This window comes from Taeniopygia guttata, chromosome 4, assembly GCF_048771995.1.
Source record: "Taeniopygia guttata chromosome 4, bTaeGut7.mat, whole genome shotgun sequence".
Taxonomy (NCBI): domain Eukaryota; kingdom Metazoa; phylum Chordata; class Aves; order Passeriformes; family Estrildidae; genus Taeniopygia; species Taeniopygia guttata.
In genome coordinates this window covers 2,787,648-2,800,731 of record NC_133028.1, presented here as the reverse complement: position 1 = coordinate 2,800,731, position 13,084 = coordinate 2,787,648, and the positions used below count along the sequence as shown (strand labels likewise).

General features: G+C 61.4%; 3 protein-coding genes across 3 annotated transcripts; 1 reads left to right on the top strand and 2 right to left on the bottom strand.

Annotated features, from left to right (window-relative positions):
- Nucleotides 1–1,647: 1,647 nt before the first annotated feature.
- Nucleotides 1,648–5,135, top strand: MRPS26 (mitochondrial ribosomal protein S26). The gene is made up of 4 exons (XM_041715610.2): nt 1,648–1,959; nt 3,143–3,280; nt 4,191–4,314; nt 4,533–5,135. Exons 1-4 carry the CDS (start codon nt 1,685–1,687, stop codon nt 4,662–4,664), a joined length of 669 nt encoding a protein of 222 aa, XP_041571544.2. The 5' UTR covers nt 1,648–1,684; the 3' UTR covers nt 4,665–5,135.
- Nucleotides 5,136–5,471: 336 nt separating this feature from the next.
- Nucleotides 5,472–7,371, bottom strand: LOC100220528 (neurophysin 1-like). The gene is given in 3 exon segments (NM_001245318.1): nt 5,472–5,641; nt 6,942–7,143; nt 7,223–7,371. Coding segments are annotated over 3 exon segments (372 nt in total). The 5' UTR covers nt 7,343–7,371; the 3' UTR covers nt 5,472–5,591.
- Nucleotides 7,372–9,985: 2,614 nt separating this feature from the next.
- LOC121469847 (vasotocin-neurophysin VT) lies at nt 9,986–12,585 on the bottom strand. The gene is made up of 3 exons (XM_041715611.2): nt 12,394–12,585; nt 10,790–10,991; nt 9,986–10,228 (listed from the first exon to the last, which is right to left on the bottom strand). Exons 1-3 carry the CDS (start codon nt 12,511–12,513, stop codon nt 10,062–10,064), a joined length of 489 nt encoding a protein of 162 aa, XP_041571545.2. The 5' UTR covers nt 12,514–12,585; the 3' UTR covers nt 9,986–10,061.
- Between the last annotated feature and the right edge of the window lie 499 nt (nt 12,586–13,084).

Here is a 13,084-nt window from a genome sequence, read left to right as displayed (position 1 = left end):
CCCATCCCGGGGGTCCCGGGGAACGGGACTGAGCGATCCCGGGGGTCCCGGAGAATGGGGCTAACCCATCCCGGGGGTCTTGGGGAGGAAGGGGTCCCGGGGAACGGGACTGACCCATCCCGGGGGTCCCGGGGAGTGGGGCTGACCCATCCCGGGGGTCCCGGGGAACGGGGCTGACCCATCCCGGGGGTCCCGGGGAACGGGACTGACAGATCTCGGAGGTCCCGGGGAACGGGGCTGACCCATCCCGGGGGTCTTGGGGAGCGGGGCTGACCCATCCCGGGGGTCCCGGGGAACGGGACTGACCGATCCCGGGGGTCCCTGGAGAGGGGCTGACCGATCTCGGGGGTCCCGGGGAACGGGACTGACCGATCCCCCCCGCCCCTCTCCCGCAGCCGCCCGCGCTGCGCCCCTGAGCGGAGCCGCCGACCCCCGCGGGATCGAGCCGGGACCCCCCCACGGGGAATAAAGGGGCTGGGGGGATCTGTGCGCACTGATGGTGATGGAGGGGGGCTCGCGTGGGGCTGCGTGGGCTGCCGGAGGGGTGGTATGTGTGCCCACGGGGACAGGGGTGTCCCTTGGGGATGCGATGCCGTGTCCCATGGGGGGTGTCGCGTTCCTTGGGGTCCAGGGGGCGGGAATTCGTGTCCCCGGGTGGCCGGTTTTGGGGTGTCGTGTCCCACGGGTGTCCCTGTCCCGTGTAGAGTGTCCCTTGCCCCACAGATGTCCGTGTCCCACGGGTGTTCCTGTCCCGTATAGGGTGTCCCTGTCCCCGTCGGTGTCTGTGTCCCTGGCTGTCCCTGTCCCTTCCCCACGGGTGTCCGTGTCCTCTGGCTGTCCCTGTCCCTGTCCCTGCCCCACGGGTGTCCCTGTCCCTGACCCACGGGTGTCTCTGTCCCCTGGCTGTCCCTGTCCCTGTCCCCTGGCTGTCCCTGTCCCTGTCCCACGGGTGTCCCTGTCCCTTCCCCACGGGTGTCTCTGTCCCCTGGCTGTCTCTGTCCCTGCCCCACGGGTGTCCGTGTCCTCTGGCTGTCCCTGTCCCCACGGGTGTCCCTGTCCCTGCCCCACGTGTGTCCGTGTCCCTGGCTGTCCCTGTCCCTTCCCCACGGGTGTCCGTGTCCCTGGCTGTCCCTGTCCCTGCCCCACGGGTGTCAGTGTCCCCTGGCTGTCCCTTTCCCTGCCCCACGGGTCTCTCTGTCCCCTGGCTGTCCCTGCCCCACGTGTGTCCCTATCCCCTGGCTGTCCCTGTCCCTGTCCCACGGGTGTCCCTGTCCCTGCCCCACGTGTGTCCATGTCCCTGGCTGTCCCTGTCCCTGCCCCACGGGTGTCCATGTCCCTGGCTGTCCCTGTCCGTGTCCCTGGCTGTCCCTGTCCCTGTCCCACGGGTGTCCCTGTCCCTGCCCCACGTGTGTCCCTGCCCCACGGGTGTCCCTGTCCCTGCCCCACGGGTGTCCCTGTCCCTGCCCCACGGGTGTCCCTGTTCCCTGTCTGTCCCTGTCCCTGTCCCACAGGTGTCCCTGTCCCTGCCCCACGGGTGTCCCTGTCCATGTCCGTGCCCCGCTCCCCTCCCGGACTCCATTTCCCATCATGCCCCGCTCCCCTCCCGGACTCCATTTCCCATCCTGCCCCGCTCCCCGCGGCGCGGCTGTGACGTCACTCCGCGCCGTGTCTCCCCCGCGCCGCCATGTTGCGGGCGCTGAGGCGCTGCCGCCCGGGGCCCGTCCCGCTCCCGGCCCTGCCGCCCGCGCTGGGCCCGGGGCTCGGCCCGGGGCTCGGCCCGGGGCTCTGCCCCGCCTGGGCCCCGCGGGCAGTGCCGGTGCGGGGCCGCAAGACCCGGCACGATCCCCCCGCCAAGTCCAAGGCGGGCCGGGTGAAGCTGCCGCCGCCCGTGGACCCCGAGGAGCTGCTGGTGGTGCTGGAGCGGTACCGGCAGCACCGGCTGGTGCTCAGCGCCCTCCGGTACCGGCACGGCACGGGCATGTGGGGCCCGGCTGGGCTGGGGGGGCCGCGGAGCTTGTGTGGGGCAGGGGAGGGTCGGACACGGCTTGGGCTGGGGTGGCTGTGGGGCTGAGGAGGGCTGAGGGTGTTTATGGGGCTGGGGGTGGTTATGGGGCTGAGACTGGTTATGGGGCTGTGGGTAGTTGTGGGGCTGTGGGTGGTTGTGGGGCTGAGGAGGGCTGGGGGTGGTTGTGGGGCTGAGGAGGGTTGGGGGTGGTTGTGGGGCTGAGGAGGGTTGGGGGTGGTTGTGGGGCTGAGGAGGGTTGGGGGTGGTTGTGGGGCTGGGGTGGTTGTGGGGCTGAGGAGGGCTGGGGGTGGTTGTGGGGCTGGGATGGCTGTGGGGCTGAGGAGGGCTGGGGGTGGTTGTGGGGCTGGGATGGCTGTGGAGCTGGGGTGGCTGTGAGGCTGAGGAGGGCTGGGACTGTTTATGGGGCTGGGGTGGTTGTGGGGCTGAGGAGGGCCGGGGTGGCTCTGGGGCTGGGTAAGGGACTGGCTGTGGGGCAGCGGAGGGTTAAGGGGCTGAGTGTGGGGTTTCTAGGGGCTGACTGGGCTGGGTAAGGGACTGGCTGTGGGGCAGGGAGACAGCAGTGGGGCTGCGAGGCTGCCGTGGGGCAGGGGAAGGTCGGGGGCGGCTCTGGGTGTGGGGTTGGAGGCTGAATGAAGCTCTGGGGGGCTGAGGTGGAACAGGAGAGGGGTGTGGGACTGGCTGTGGGGTCTGAGGATGGCTGTGGGGCTGTGGGGCAGGGAAGTGTCGGGCCTGTGGCTGTGAGGGGCAGGGCTGGGGTGTGGGGCAGTTTGTAACAGGGGCAGGTGGGTCTGGGGTGCTGGGGGTGGGAAAGGGGATGGGTTTGGACTGGGGAGGGGCAGGGAAGAGTGAGGGTGGTGGGGCTGGGAGCGCTGTGGGGCTGGGAGCACTGTGGGGCAGGGTGCTGGGGCTGGGAGCACTGTGGGGCAGGGTGCTGGGAGCACTGTGGGGCTGGGAGCACTGTGGGGCAGGGTGCTGGGGCTGGCTTTGCTGTGGGGCAGGGTGCTGGGGCTGGGAGCACTGTGGGGCTGGGGCTGGCCCCGCTGTGGGGCAGCCCGGGCAGAACCCGCTGTGCTCACACCCCGGGCCGGAGCTCAGCGCCCTCCGCTGCTCCCGTAGGGCGGAGTTCAGGGCCGAGGTGCTGCAGAGGCAGCGGGAGGAGCGCCTGGCTGCCGGCGGCTCCGCGGAGGAGCTGGAGGAGCACCGGCGGCTGATGGCCTGGAACGAGGAGCAGAACGCGCGGCAGAGGGCCCGCAGGTCAGCACGGGGGACTGCAGAGCCGAGCCCACTGAGTGCCTGGCCTGGTGTGTACAGAGAAGCTTGGGCAGGGTCATTCCCGGGTTAGGAACAGGGGATGGTCACACCCAGCCACCAGAGGTGTCCCCAGGGGTGGGGCACAGCCCTGTGTGGTGTCTTTGCTGATATCTGCATGAGGAGGTGGGGCCCTGCAGATGAAGGAGCTGGGTGTGAGTGTGGCTCTGCTGCAGGGCAGCACGGACCCGGCCAGGCTGGATCCAGGGGCTGAGACCAAGCCTGGGGTCCTGCACAACAACCCCTGCAGAGCTACAGGCTGGGGACAGCAGCCAGGCAGAAAGGGACCTGCAGGGACTGATGGACAGCAGGCTGGATGGACACCAGCCAGCTGTGTGCCCACATGGCCCAGAAGGCCAATGAATCAGGAATGGTGTGGCCAGCAGGAGCAGGGAAGGGATTCTTCCACTGCACTCAGCACTGGTGGGGCCACACCTTGAGTGCTGTGTCCAGTTCTGGGCCCCCCAGTTCAGGGAGGACTCAGAGCTGCTGGAATGTGTCCAGGGAAAGGCAGCAAAGCTGGGGAAGGGTCTGGAACCAGCACAGCTTGGGGGGCTCAGCCTGGGCAAAAGGAGGCTCAAGGGAGACATTGTCACTCTCCACAAGTCCTGACAGGAGGCTGCAGCCAGCATGGGTCAGGATCTGCTTCCAGAGGACAAGAGGACAAAGCCTTTTCCACCCTAATTGATTCTGTGATTCTGGGAAATCCTGACCTTTTTAAAGAAATCTGCCTGTGCAGCTGTCGTGGTTCCTGTACCTTTTGCTGCTGAGGGCCAAGTCAGGGTGCTCTGGGCAGCCTCCTGCTCTCCTGGGGGTGGATGTGTCACCTCATCCATCAGATTTTCCTTTCTGGCAGAGAGGAGAGACTCAGGAAAGAAGAGGAGGAGCAGAAGAGAAGGAAGTTGGAGATTGCAGAGAAACAGGCCAGGAAAATGGAGGCTTTCCTGGAGGAGAAGGAGAAGGAGGTTCTCCAGCTGCAGGTAAAAGCAGCTGGTGCCTCCTGGGAAGCAGGCTGCCAGAATTCCCTGCCAGGGAGCCATGTGGAAACCGTGGGCTTGTTTTCCACAGATTTTTCAGACACAAGCCTCGGCACCTTGCAGGGGTGTTGACAGCGCGTGGATGGGAGAGAGCTTGAGCCAGAGCTCTGGGAACGGGGTGGGATAATCCTGAGGGGGATAATCCTTGTCCTTTGCTTCAGGAGGAAGCCAAAAACTTCATCACCCCCGAGAACCTGGAGGCACGGATCGAGGAGTGCCTGGACAACCCACGGAACTACAACTTCGCCATCGACAAGGACGGGCGGATCGTCAAGCGCACGGTGCTGTCATAGCAGCCCTGGCATGGGGCTCCCAGCCTGGCTTGTGTCCAGAGCCCCCCAAAAAACACAGATCCTTTCTCTGAACGTGTAAACTGGCCACAGAAGTGCTGGAGAAAAGCCACGGGTCTGGCTGTGCTGCCTCCAAAGGGGGTGAGGGGAAACTTGGAGGCTCCAGCAGCCTGGCTCAGCGCTGTTGCTGTGCCTGTGATCCCACCTCCCACGTGTTTGGATCCCTCCTGCCTTCACACACAGCATGTGGGAGGAGCAGGAGCGGTCCCAAGGCACAGCCTGGCTCTGAGCTCGCTGTCAGCTCCTCTGGATGCTTCCAAAGGCAAACAAGGGCTGAATGAACTTGTAGGAAACAACTGACCTTCCCTTTTTATGCTATTGAGGGAAGGAGTTAATTGTAATCCTGATTTCACACTTTAAACCGTCCTTTCCGCATCCCTTGGTGTGGCTGAATAAGAAAATATGTCTGAATGATCCAGGATTTCTGCTGTCTCCTTATTCCTCCCTTCAAGCTTAATTTATTAATCACCTGAAACTGAAGGTGTATATAAAATTGTAAAGACAACTGGGTTGTTGGGGTCTTGCAGGCTGTCAGCTTTGTGCTAAAACTTCTGGTTTTGGGCTGCTCAGTGTTGAGCCTGGAGTTTGCTGTGGTTCAGCCATGGTCTGTAGGTCCCTCTCCCTCCTTCCCTCCCTCCCTCATTTAATTGACCTAAAACCCTCACTTTTTTACCTCCACTTTCCCCTAAAAGTATCTTCTCCCGACACTGTACCTCAACCAGGCGAGCACACAAAACCCACAGACTTCTGTCTGGGTTGTTTTTCTGTCCAAGTTTTATTTCTAATTAAGCTCATCACTTCAGTCTGAGTCACAGCCTGGGGCTGGGACAGCGATGGAAGCAGGGTCCTGTGGATTCTCTCCCGGGTGGGCTACACAAACAGCATCTCCTGGTCACAGGATGAGTCAGTGCCACAGCCCTCTGAGGGGAGAGAGGGGGGAGTGTGGGGTGAAACCAGACAGCACCCACCAGACCCCCAGGGACCCCCCAAAACGGGCCCCAGAGATCCCTGAAACAGTCCTCAGGGACCCTCTGAACCAGCTCCCAGGGAACCCCCAAAACAGCCTCCAGGGATGCCCAAAACAGCCCCCAGAGATCCCTGAAACAGCTCCCAGAGATCCCTGAACCAGCCCACAGGGAACCCCCAAAATAACCCCCAAAAATCTCTAAAACAGCCCACAGGGACCCCCAAAACAGCCCCCAGAGATCCCTGAAACAGCCCACAGGGAACCCCCAAAATAACCCCCAGAGATCCCTAAAACAGCCCCCAGGGACCCCCAAAACAGCTCCCAGAGATCCCTGAACCAGCCCCAGGGAGCCCCCAAAATAACCCCCAAAAATCTCTAAAACAGCCCCCAGGGACCCCCAAAACAGCCCCCAGAGATCCCTGAAACAGTCCCCAGGGACCCCCAAAACAGCTCCCAGAGATCCCTGAACCAGCCCACAGAGGACCCCCAAAATAACCCCCAGAGATCTCTAAAACAGCCGCCAGGGACCCCCAAAACAGCCCCCAGAGATCCCTGAACCAGCCCACAGAGGACCCCCAAAATAACCCCCAGAGATCTCTAAAACAGCCGCCAGGGACCCCCAAAACAGCTCCCAGAGATCCCTGAACCAGCCCACAGAGGACCCCCAAAATAACCCCCAGAGATCCCTAAAACAGCCCCCAGGGACCCCCAAAACAGCTCCCAGAGATTCCTGAACCAGCCCACAGGGAGCCCCCAAAATAACCCCCAAAAATCCCTAAAACAGCCCCTAGGGACCTCCAAAACAGCCCCCAGAGATCCCTGAACCAGCTCCCAGGGAACCCCCAAAACCACTGCTCCCAGAAATCCCCCAAACATTCAGAGACCCCCTGAAACAGCCCCCAGAGATCCCCCCCAGCAGTGGGGTTTGACGAGCTTGTGCTCACTCCGTTCTCTGGATGCTTCCCAGGATTTCTAGCAGCATCTCTGGTAGTTTAATTTAAGGATGAGGATGGGATTTTGAGAAAAACAGAGAACAGGAGAGGGGATGTGGCTCCTGCACTTGCTCAGCCCCCAAAATTTGTTTGCTGTCTGCTTCCCTCTTCCCTCCCAGGACAGGGGTCTGGATGTCAGGGTGATGGATGGACACACAGATGGGACAGAGCCAATCCCTTGGGCATCCTCCCCTCTCCCACTGTTGTAAGAACCCCAAATTCCCTCCGTGCAGGAACCCCGGGGTGCCGTGCCACCCTCACCGGTGCTGCAGCAGATGCCGGGGGCGGCGCAGCTCCCTCCGGAGCCGCAGGCTTTGCGTCCCGACTCGCAGGGGGTGGGCAGGAAATTCTCCTCCTGGCAGCGCAGCGTGTCCGAGGTGCCGATGTAGCAGCCCAGCTCCTCCCCGCAGCAGATGTTGGGCCCGAAGCAGCGACCCTTGTCCCGGGGACCGCAGGGCAGGCACTGCTCGGGGAGCAGAGGGGGAGAAGGTTGGGAGAAGGGAAGGATGGGTCGGGAGCGCTCTGAGCCCCCCAGGACTCACCTTCCTGATGTCCATGTCCAGCACGGCGCGTTTGCCCCCGATGGGGCAGTTCTGGATGTAGCAAGCGGAGGAGAGAGCCAGGAGCCCCAGGAGGCAGAGAACCAGAGCCTTGCAGGACATAGTAGCAGGACAGGGGGGGAATTTTGGCTGCTCATCCCAAGCACTGGCCCTGTATTTATAGTCCTGGCTCCTACTTAGGGATTCTGGCACCGGCGTCACCCGTGGTCCTTAAAAACCACAAGGAATTGCTTCCCACAGCGGAGGGCTCGGCTAATAGCTGGAGGTCGAGGACGTGAGGTCAAGGACAAGGTGTTGGTTTTCTCCTCCGTGATGAGTCCGGCGGCAGGAACGTGTGGAGCTTGTGGATGGAGCTGGATGAACATACAGAGGTTGTGCATGGAGCTGGATGAACATATGGAGGTTGTGGATGGAGCTGGATGAACATATGGAGGTTGTGGATGGAGCTGGATGAACATATGGAGGTTGTGGATGGAGCTGGATGAATCTGTGGAAATTGTGGATGGAGCTGGATGAACATATGGAGGTTGAGGATGGAACTGGATGAACATATGGAGGTTGTGCATGGAGCTGGATGAACATATGGAGGTTGTGCATGGAGCTGGATGAATCTGTGGAAATTGTGGATGGAGCTGGATGAACACACAGAGGTTGTGGATGGAGCTGGATGAACGTATGGAGGTTGTGCATGGAGCTGGATGAACGTGTGGAGGTTGTGCATGGAGCTGGATGAACATATGGAGGTTGTGCATGGAGCTGGATGAACATATGGAGGTTGTGCATGGAGTCTGTGCCCTCCTCTGGCAGCCACTTTGGGCTGCTGAGCTGTGCTGTGTCCCGTTGGGAACACCTCTGGCATGGAGATGAAGGGATGAAGTGGGATGTGTCAACCCCAGGATTGGGGTGAGAAGGGTGTGTGCTTCCCTTGGCTTCAGTTATCTTTGGGTTGGAGAAAGCAATCCCATAACCTCTGGGATCATCCATGGGGTTTGGGGTGGGGAATGTCCTTGCTGGCCCTCTCCATCCATCCCTGCCTGGCCTTTGGGGGATGCTCAGCACTGGGCTATCCCTCTCTGGGAGAACAGTGCCACCCAACCCATCCCCACTCACCTTCATCCAACAGCTCCAAAGCCACCTGAGAGCACCCAACCTCCTGAGCCAAGGCCTGAAATCCCAAATTTCCCCACTGCTTCTCCTTGGAGCTGCAGGCAGGGGTTCAGTGTGGTGTCCTGAGCCACACCACCAGCAGACAAAGCCGCCCCTCCTCCTCCCCGAGGAGCAGCGCCGAGGATGAGGCCGAAGGCTGACGCAACCACCCAAGGTCCTGCTCACTTCGGCCCCTTGCCTTCCTTATCCCAATTAGGAGCTTCCCAGCTTGAATAAATTTCCCTGCTGGGGACAAAACTTGACGTCCACTGAGATCATTACCCTGCACTGGCTTAATTGGGAATTAGGCAGCCCAGAGCCGGACAGCCATGACCTTTTCCTGTCCCTCTGGCTTGCTTCAAAATCCACCACTTAGCAAGGCTGGCACGAGGGCAGCCGGGTCCCTGTCACCCACTCGGGGTCAGTCCCAGTCCCTGGGGACAAGGCAGGCACTGGGATCCACAGTAATGGGGTGGAAATGGGGCTCAGCACCTGCTGTGTGCTGTCCCAGCAGCTCAGCTCCGGCTGCAGCACAGCGTGGAGGGAGGGAATTGTCATCCCAGGGGTGCCCAGAGCTCTGCAGGATGTGTCTCAGGTAGACAAGTGGGGCAAAACCCCAGTTATCAGCCCCTGGTGTTTTTTAGGGACTCGATTTTTGCCTGATTTTGAGGTGTTCATCAGCCACACATCGCCAGTGCTGCAGGAATGTTGGGGGTTCACATCCCACATCTCGGAAAATCCGAGTGCTAGAGCTGGGCTGAAAGCCCAATTCCCTCATCCCATCTTGGAGACCCCCATCCATGCTGGTGTCACCCCTTTCCCAATGATTTTGGGGTGATTTGGGGTCTCTCCCCTCCCCGGGATGCTGGCTGTTGGCAGCAGGTCCTGGATGGATCCTGCATCCCCTGCGGGAGCTGCCGTGGGCAGGATGGATCCCGACGGTGCCAGGGAGCTCCACCTCCCCGGAGGTGCCACCGCCCTCAGGGACACTATAAAGGACGAGCTGTCCCCTGTGCCGTGGCCAGTCAGCCCGGAGAGACCTCGGAGCAGGACCCTGCGGGGTAAGAGAGCCGGGAGAGGGTTGGGATAACGGTGCCCCAAATTTTGGGGGTGACTGTGGGATAATGGGGACTGATCCTCCCCGTCGGTGTCCGGTGGGGATGGGGAAAGATGAGACCAGCCCTGGAGGGGATCTTTGGGGAGCCCAAACCTCTTTGCTCTTGAGGGATTTTGGGTGCTTTTCCCATGGAAAAAGCTTTTCCTTACTCTTTATCATTTTTCATAGATGCTGAAGGCAGTGAGGCCCCGAATCTGCCCCAAAGAGGGGCTTGGCCACGAGGTAACGTGATGGTGGCACATCCCAGCTGTCCCCATTCTCCTGGGGCTCTGGGGTGGGACTCGATGACCAGACCCCAAACTCCAGCTCTGCCTGAGCTCCTTCCCCTGGGCATTAAAAGGACGGACCCAAACCCTGCACCCAGCCCAGCCGAACCTCCGTGGGGCTCTGGGGACAGAAGCCCCTCCAAAACCCCAATCCTGAACCCCAGCAGATCCCCTGGAACCCCCATGAGCCACCCCCAGTGCCCAGGACGAGGCCACCACAGTGCACGAGGGCTTTTATTGGGTCTCCTATGTACAGAGCCGAGGTTGGGGGGTCAGTCAGGGTTGGGGGGACTCAGAGCAGGGGGTGCTTGCCCTGCTGCTGCCGGTTTGCCAAGTGCATGAGCTTGAGGAGCAGATCTCCGGCTGAACCATCCAGCACTGTCAGGTTCTTCTCCTCCGCCGCCTCCTGAGTGCCATCACTGCCCTGGTCCAGACAGGCGCTGTCCATGGCGCACGTCTCTGCCACAGGGAGAAGAAGGTGGCCATGGGACAGGTTCTTTGGGGGTTGTTTTGGCTCTGGGGGAAGGGGTTGGTGGCAGCCAGGGTGGTCAGCACAGTCTGTGCTCCAGTTTTGGCTCTCCTGGATTTTCTGGCACATCAGGGAGGCTGTGCTGGCCAGGAAAAAGCTCATGGTGGGTCAGGGAGGAGCTGTGAGCCCAATCCCTTAGAATCAGAATGGTTTGGGTTGGAAGGGACCTTCAAAGAACATCTTGTCCCACCCCCTGCCATGGCAGGGACACTTCCAACTAACCAAGCATGAGCAGCCAATGTCAATCCAATCTGGGCTTGGACACTTCCAGGGATCCAGGGGCAGCCACAGCTTCTGTGGGCACCTGTGCCAGGGCTCAGCACCCTCACAGGAAAAAATTCCTTCCTTAGAGTCACCCTGAACCCAACATCCCCAAATTACCTCCACCTCCAACACCGCTGCCACTCCACGCCTCAGTTTCTCCTCCCTCTCTCCATCTCACCACTCTCCCCACGCACCCACCCCAACCTCCCGGTGCCAGGGGGAGTTACCGGCGCTGCAGCAGATGCCGGGCGCGGCGCAGCGGCCCCCGGCACCGCAGGGCTGCCCACCGGCCTGGCACGGCGAGGGCAGGAAATCCTCCTCGGCGCAGCGCCGCGTCTCCGCCGTGCCCAGGTAGCAGCCCAGCTCGGATCCGCAGCAGATGCCAGGCCCGAAGCAGTTCCCTCTGTTGCCGGGGCCGCAGGGCATGCACTGTGAGGGAAGGAGCTGCCTCAGTGCCCACACCCCAAAAAAATCCTTCTTGCACCCCCTTGTATCCCGAACGTGCATTCGCGTGGTGGGCACAGAAAGGAGCTCCGGTCTTCCCGCTCCTGGAGGTGCCACGCTGCCACCAGCGCTGGTCACTGCCACCAGTGACAATGACCTTGTGTCCTCGCTTTGGGGTGTCCCTGCTTTGGGTTGTCCCAGCTTTGGGGTGTCCCCTCTTTGGGGTGTCCCTACTTTGGAGTATCCCTGCTTTGTGGTGTCCCTGCTTTGGGTTATCCTCACTTTGGGGTATCCCTGCTTTGGGGTTTCCCAGCTTTGAGGTGTCCCAGCTTTGAGGTGTCCCCTCTTTGGGGTGTCCCTGCTTTGGGGTGTCCTCTCTTTGGGGTGTCCCCTCTTTTGGGTGTCCTCTCTTTGGGGTGTCCCAGCTTTGGGGTGTCCCAGCTTTGGGGTGTCCCTGCTTTGAGGTGTCCCCTCTTTGGGGTGTCCCCTCTTTGGGGTGTCCTCTCTTTGGGGTGTCCCAGCTTTGGGGTATCCCTGCATTGGAGTGTCCCTGCTTTGAGGTGTCCCTGCTTTGGGGTGTCCCCTCTTTGGGGTGTCCTCTCTTTGGGGTGCCCCAGCTTTGGGGTGTCCCCGCTTTGGGGTATCCCTGCTTTGGGGTGTCCCTGCTTTGGGAAGTCCCTGCTTTTGGGTGTCCCAGCTTTGGAGTGTCCCAGCTTTGGGGTGTCCCTGCTTTGGGGTGTCCCCTCTTTGGGGTGTCCCTGCTTTGGGAAGTCCCTGCTTTTGGGTGTCCCAGCTTTGGGGTGTCCCTGCTTTGGGGTGTCCCCGCTTTGGGGTGTCCCTGCTTTGGGGTGTCCCTGCTTTGGGGTGTCCTCGCTTTGGGGTGTCCCCTCTTTGGGGTGCCCCCGCTTTGGGGTGTCCCAGCTTTTGGGTGTCCCTGCTCTGGGGTATCCCCACTTTGAGGTGTCCCCCCTCTGGGGTGTCCCCGCTTTGGGGTGTCCTCTCTTTGGGGTGTCAGTGCTTTGGGATGTCCCTGCTTTGGGGTACCCCCTCTTTGGGGTGTCCCTGCTTTGGAGTGTCCTCTCTTTGGGCTGTCCCCGTTTTGGGGTGTCCCCTCTTTGGGGTATCCCTGCTTTGGGGTGTCCCAGCTTTGGGGTGTCCCCGCTTTGGGGTATCCCCCGTGCCCCCACGACCTCCCTGTCCCCTCTCCGCGCTCTCTCCTGTCCCTCTGCCCTCCCCACTCTGCTGTGTCCAAACCTGAGCCTCTCCTCCAGGTGCCAACAGCACTTTGGAGCTGTCACTGCTCCGCCAGCACCCATCGCGTGTCCCCGGCACCCCAAACACCCCAAACACCCCAAAAACACCCCAAACACCCCAAAAACCCCCATACCTGCCGGAGAGCAGCGTCGGCCAGTGCCCTCTTCCCGCCGCGGGGGCAGTTCTGGATGTAGCAGGCGGAGGACAGGGCGAGGAGGCAGAGGAAGGAGAGGGGCAGCGAAGGCTCTGCCATGGCTCAGGGTGCCCACAGCCGTGCCAGGGGAAGCTGCTCCGTGCTGAGAGAGCTGCTATTTATGCTGCCATCACCCCTTCCCAGGGGAGGAGGAGGAGGAGGAAGAAGAGGGATGGGTTGGGTTGTTTTTTTTGCTGTTGTTTTTCCTTTTTTTTTTTTTTCTCCCCAAATCGCATCCAAGCAAATCTGTAATTGAGATGATTCAGAGCGGCAGCACTCAGGGCTGGTGGATCCCACCCTTGGGTGCTCCGGGGGGCACGGGCCGGCCCTGGGATGTGCTTGGGGTGGATGGGCTGGGGGTGGGTTCAGGGAGAGATGCTGGTTTGGGGAGGGATGGGGGTTTGGGGACAGATGTGGTTTTGGGAAGGATGCAGGTTTGGGGGGTGATGCTGGTTTAGGATGGATGTGGATTTTGGGAGAGGTGCTGGTTTCAGAGGGATGCTGCTCTGGGAGCAATGCTGATTTGGGGAGGGATAAGGGTTTGGAAGGTGCTGCTTTAGAGAGAGTTGTTTATTTGGGGGATTCTCAGCTGGGATTGATGCTGGTTTGGAAGGATGCAGATTTTGGGAGA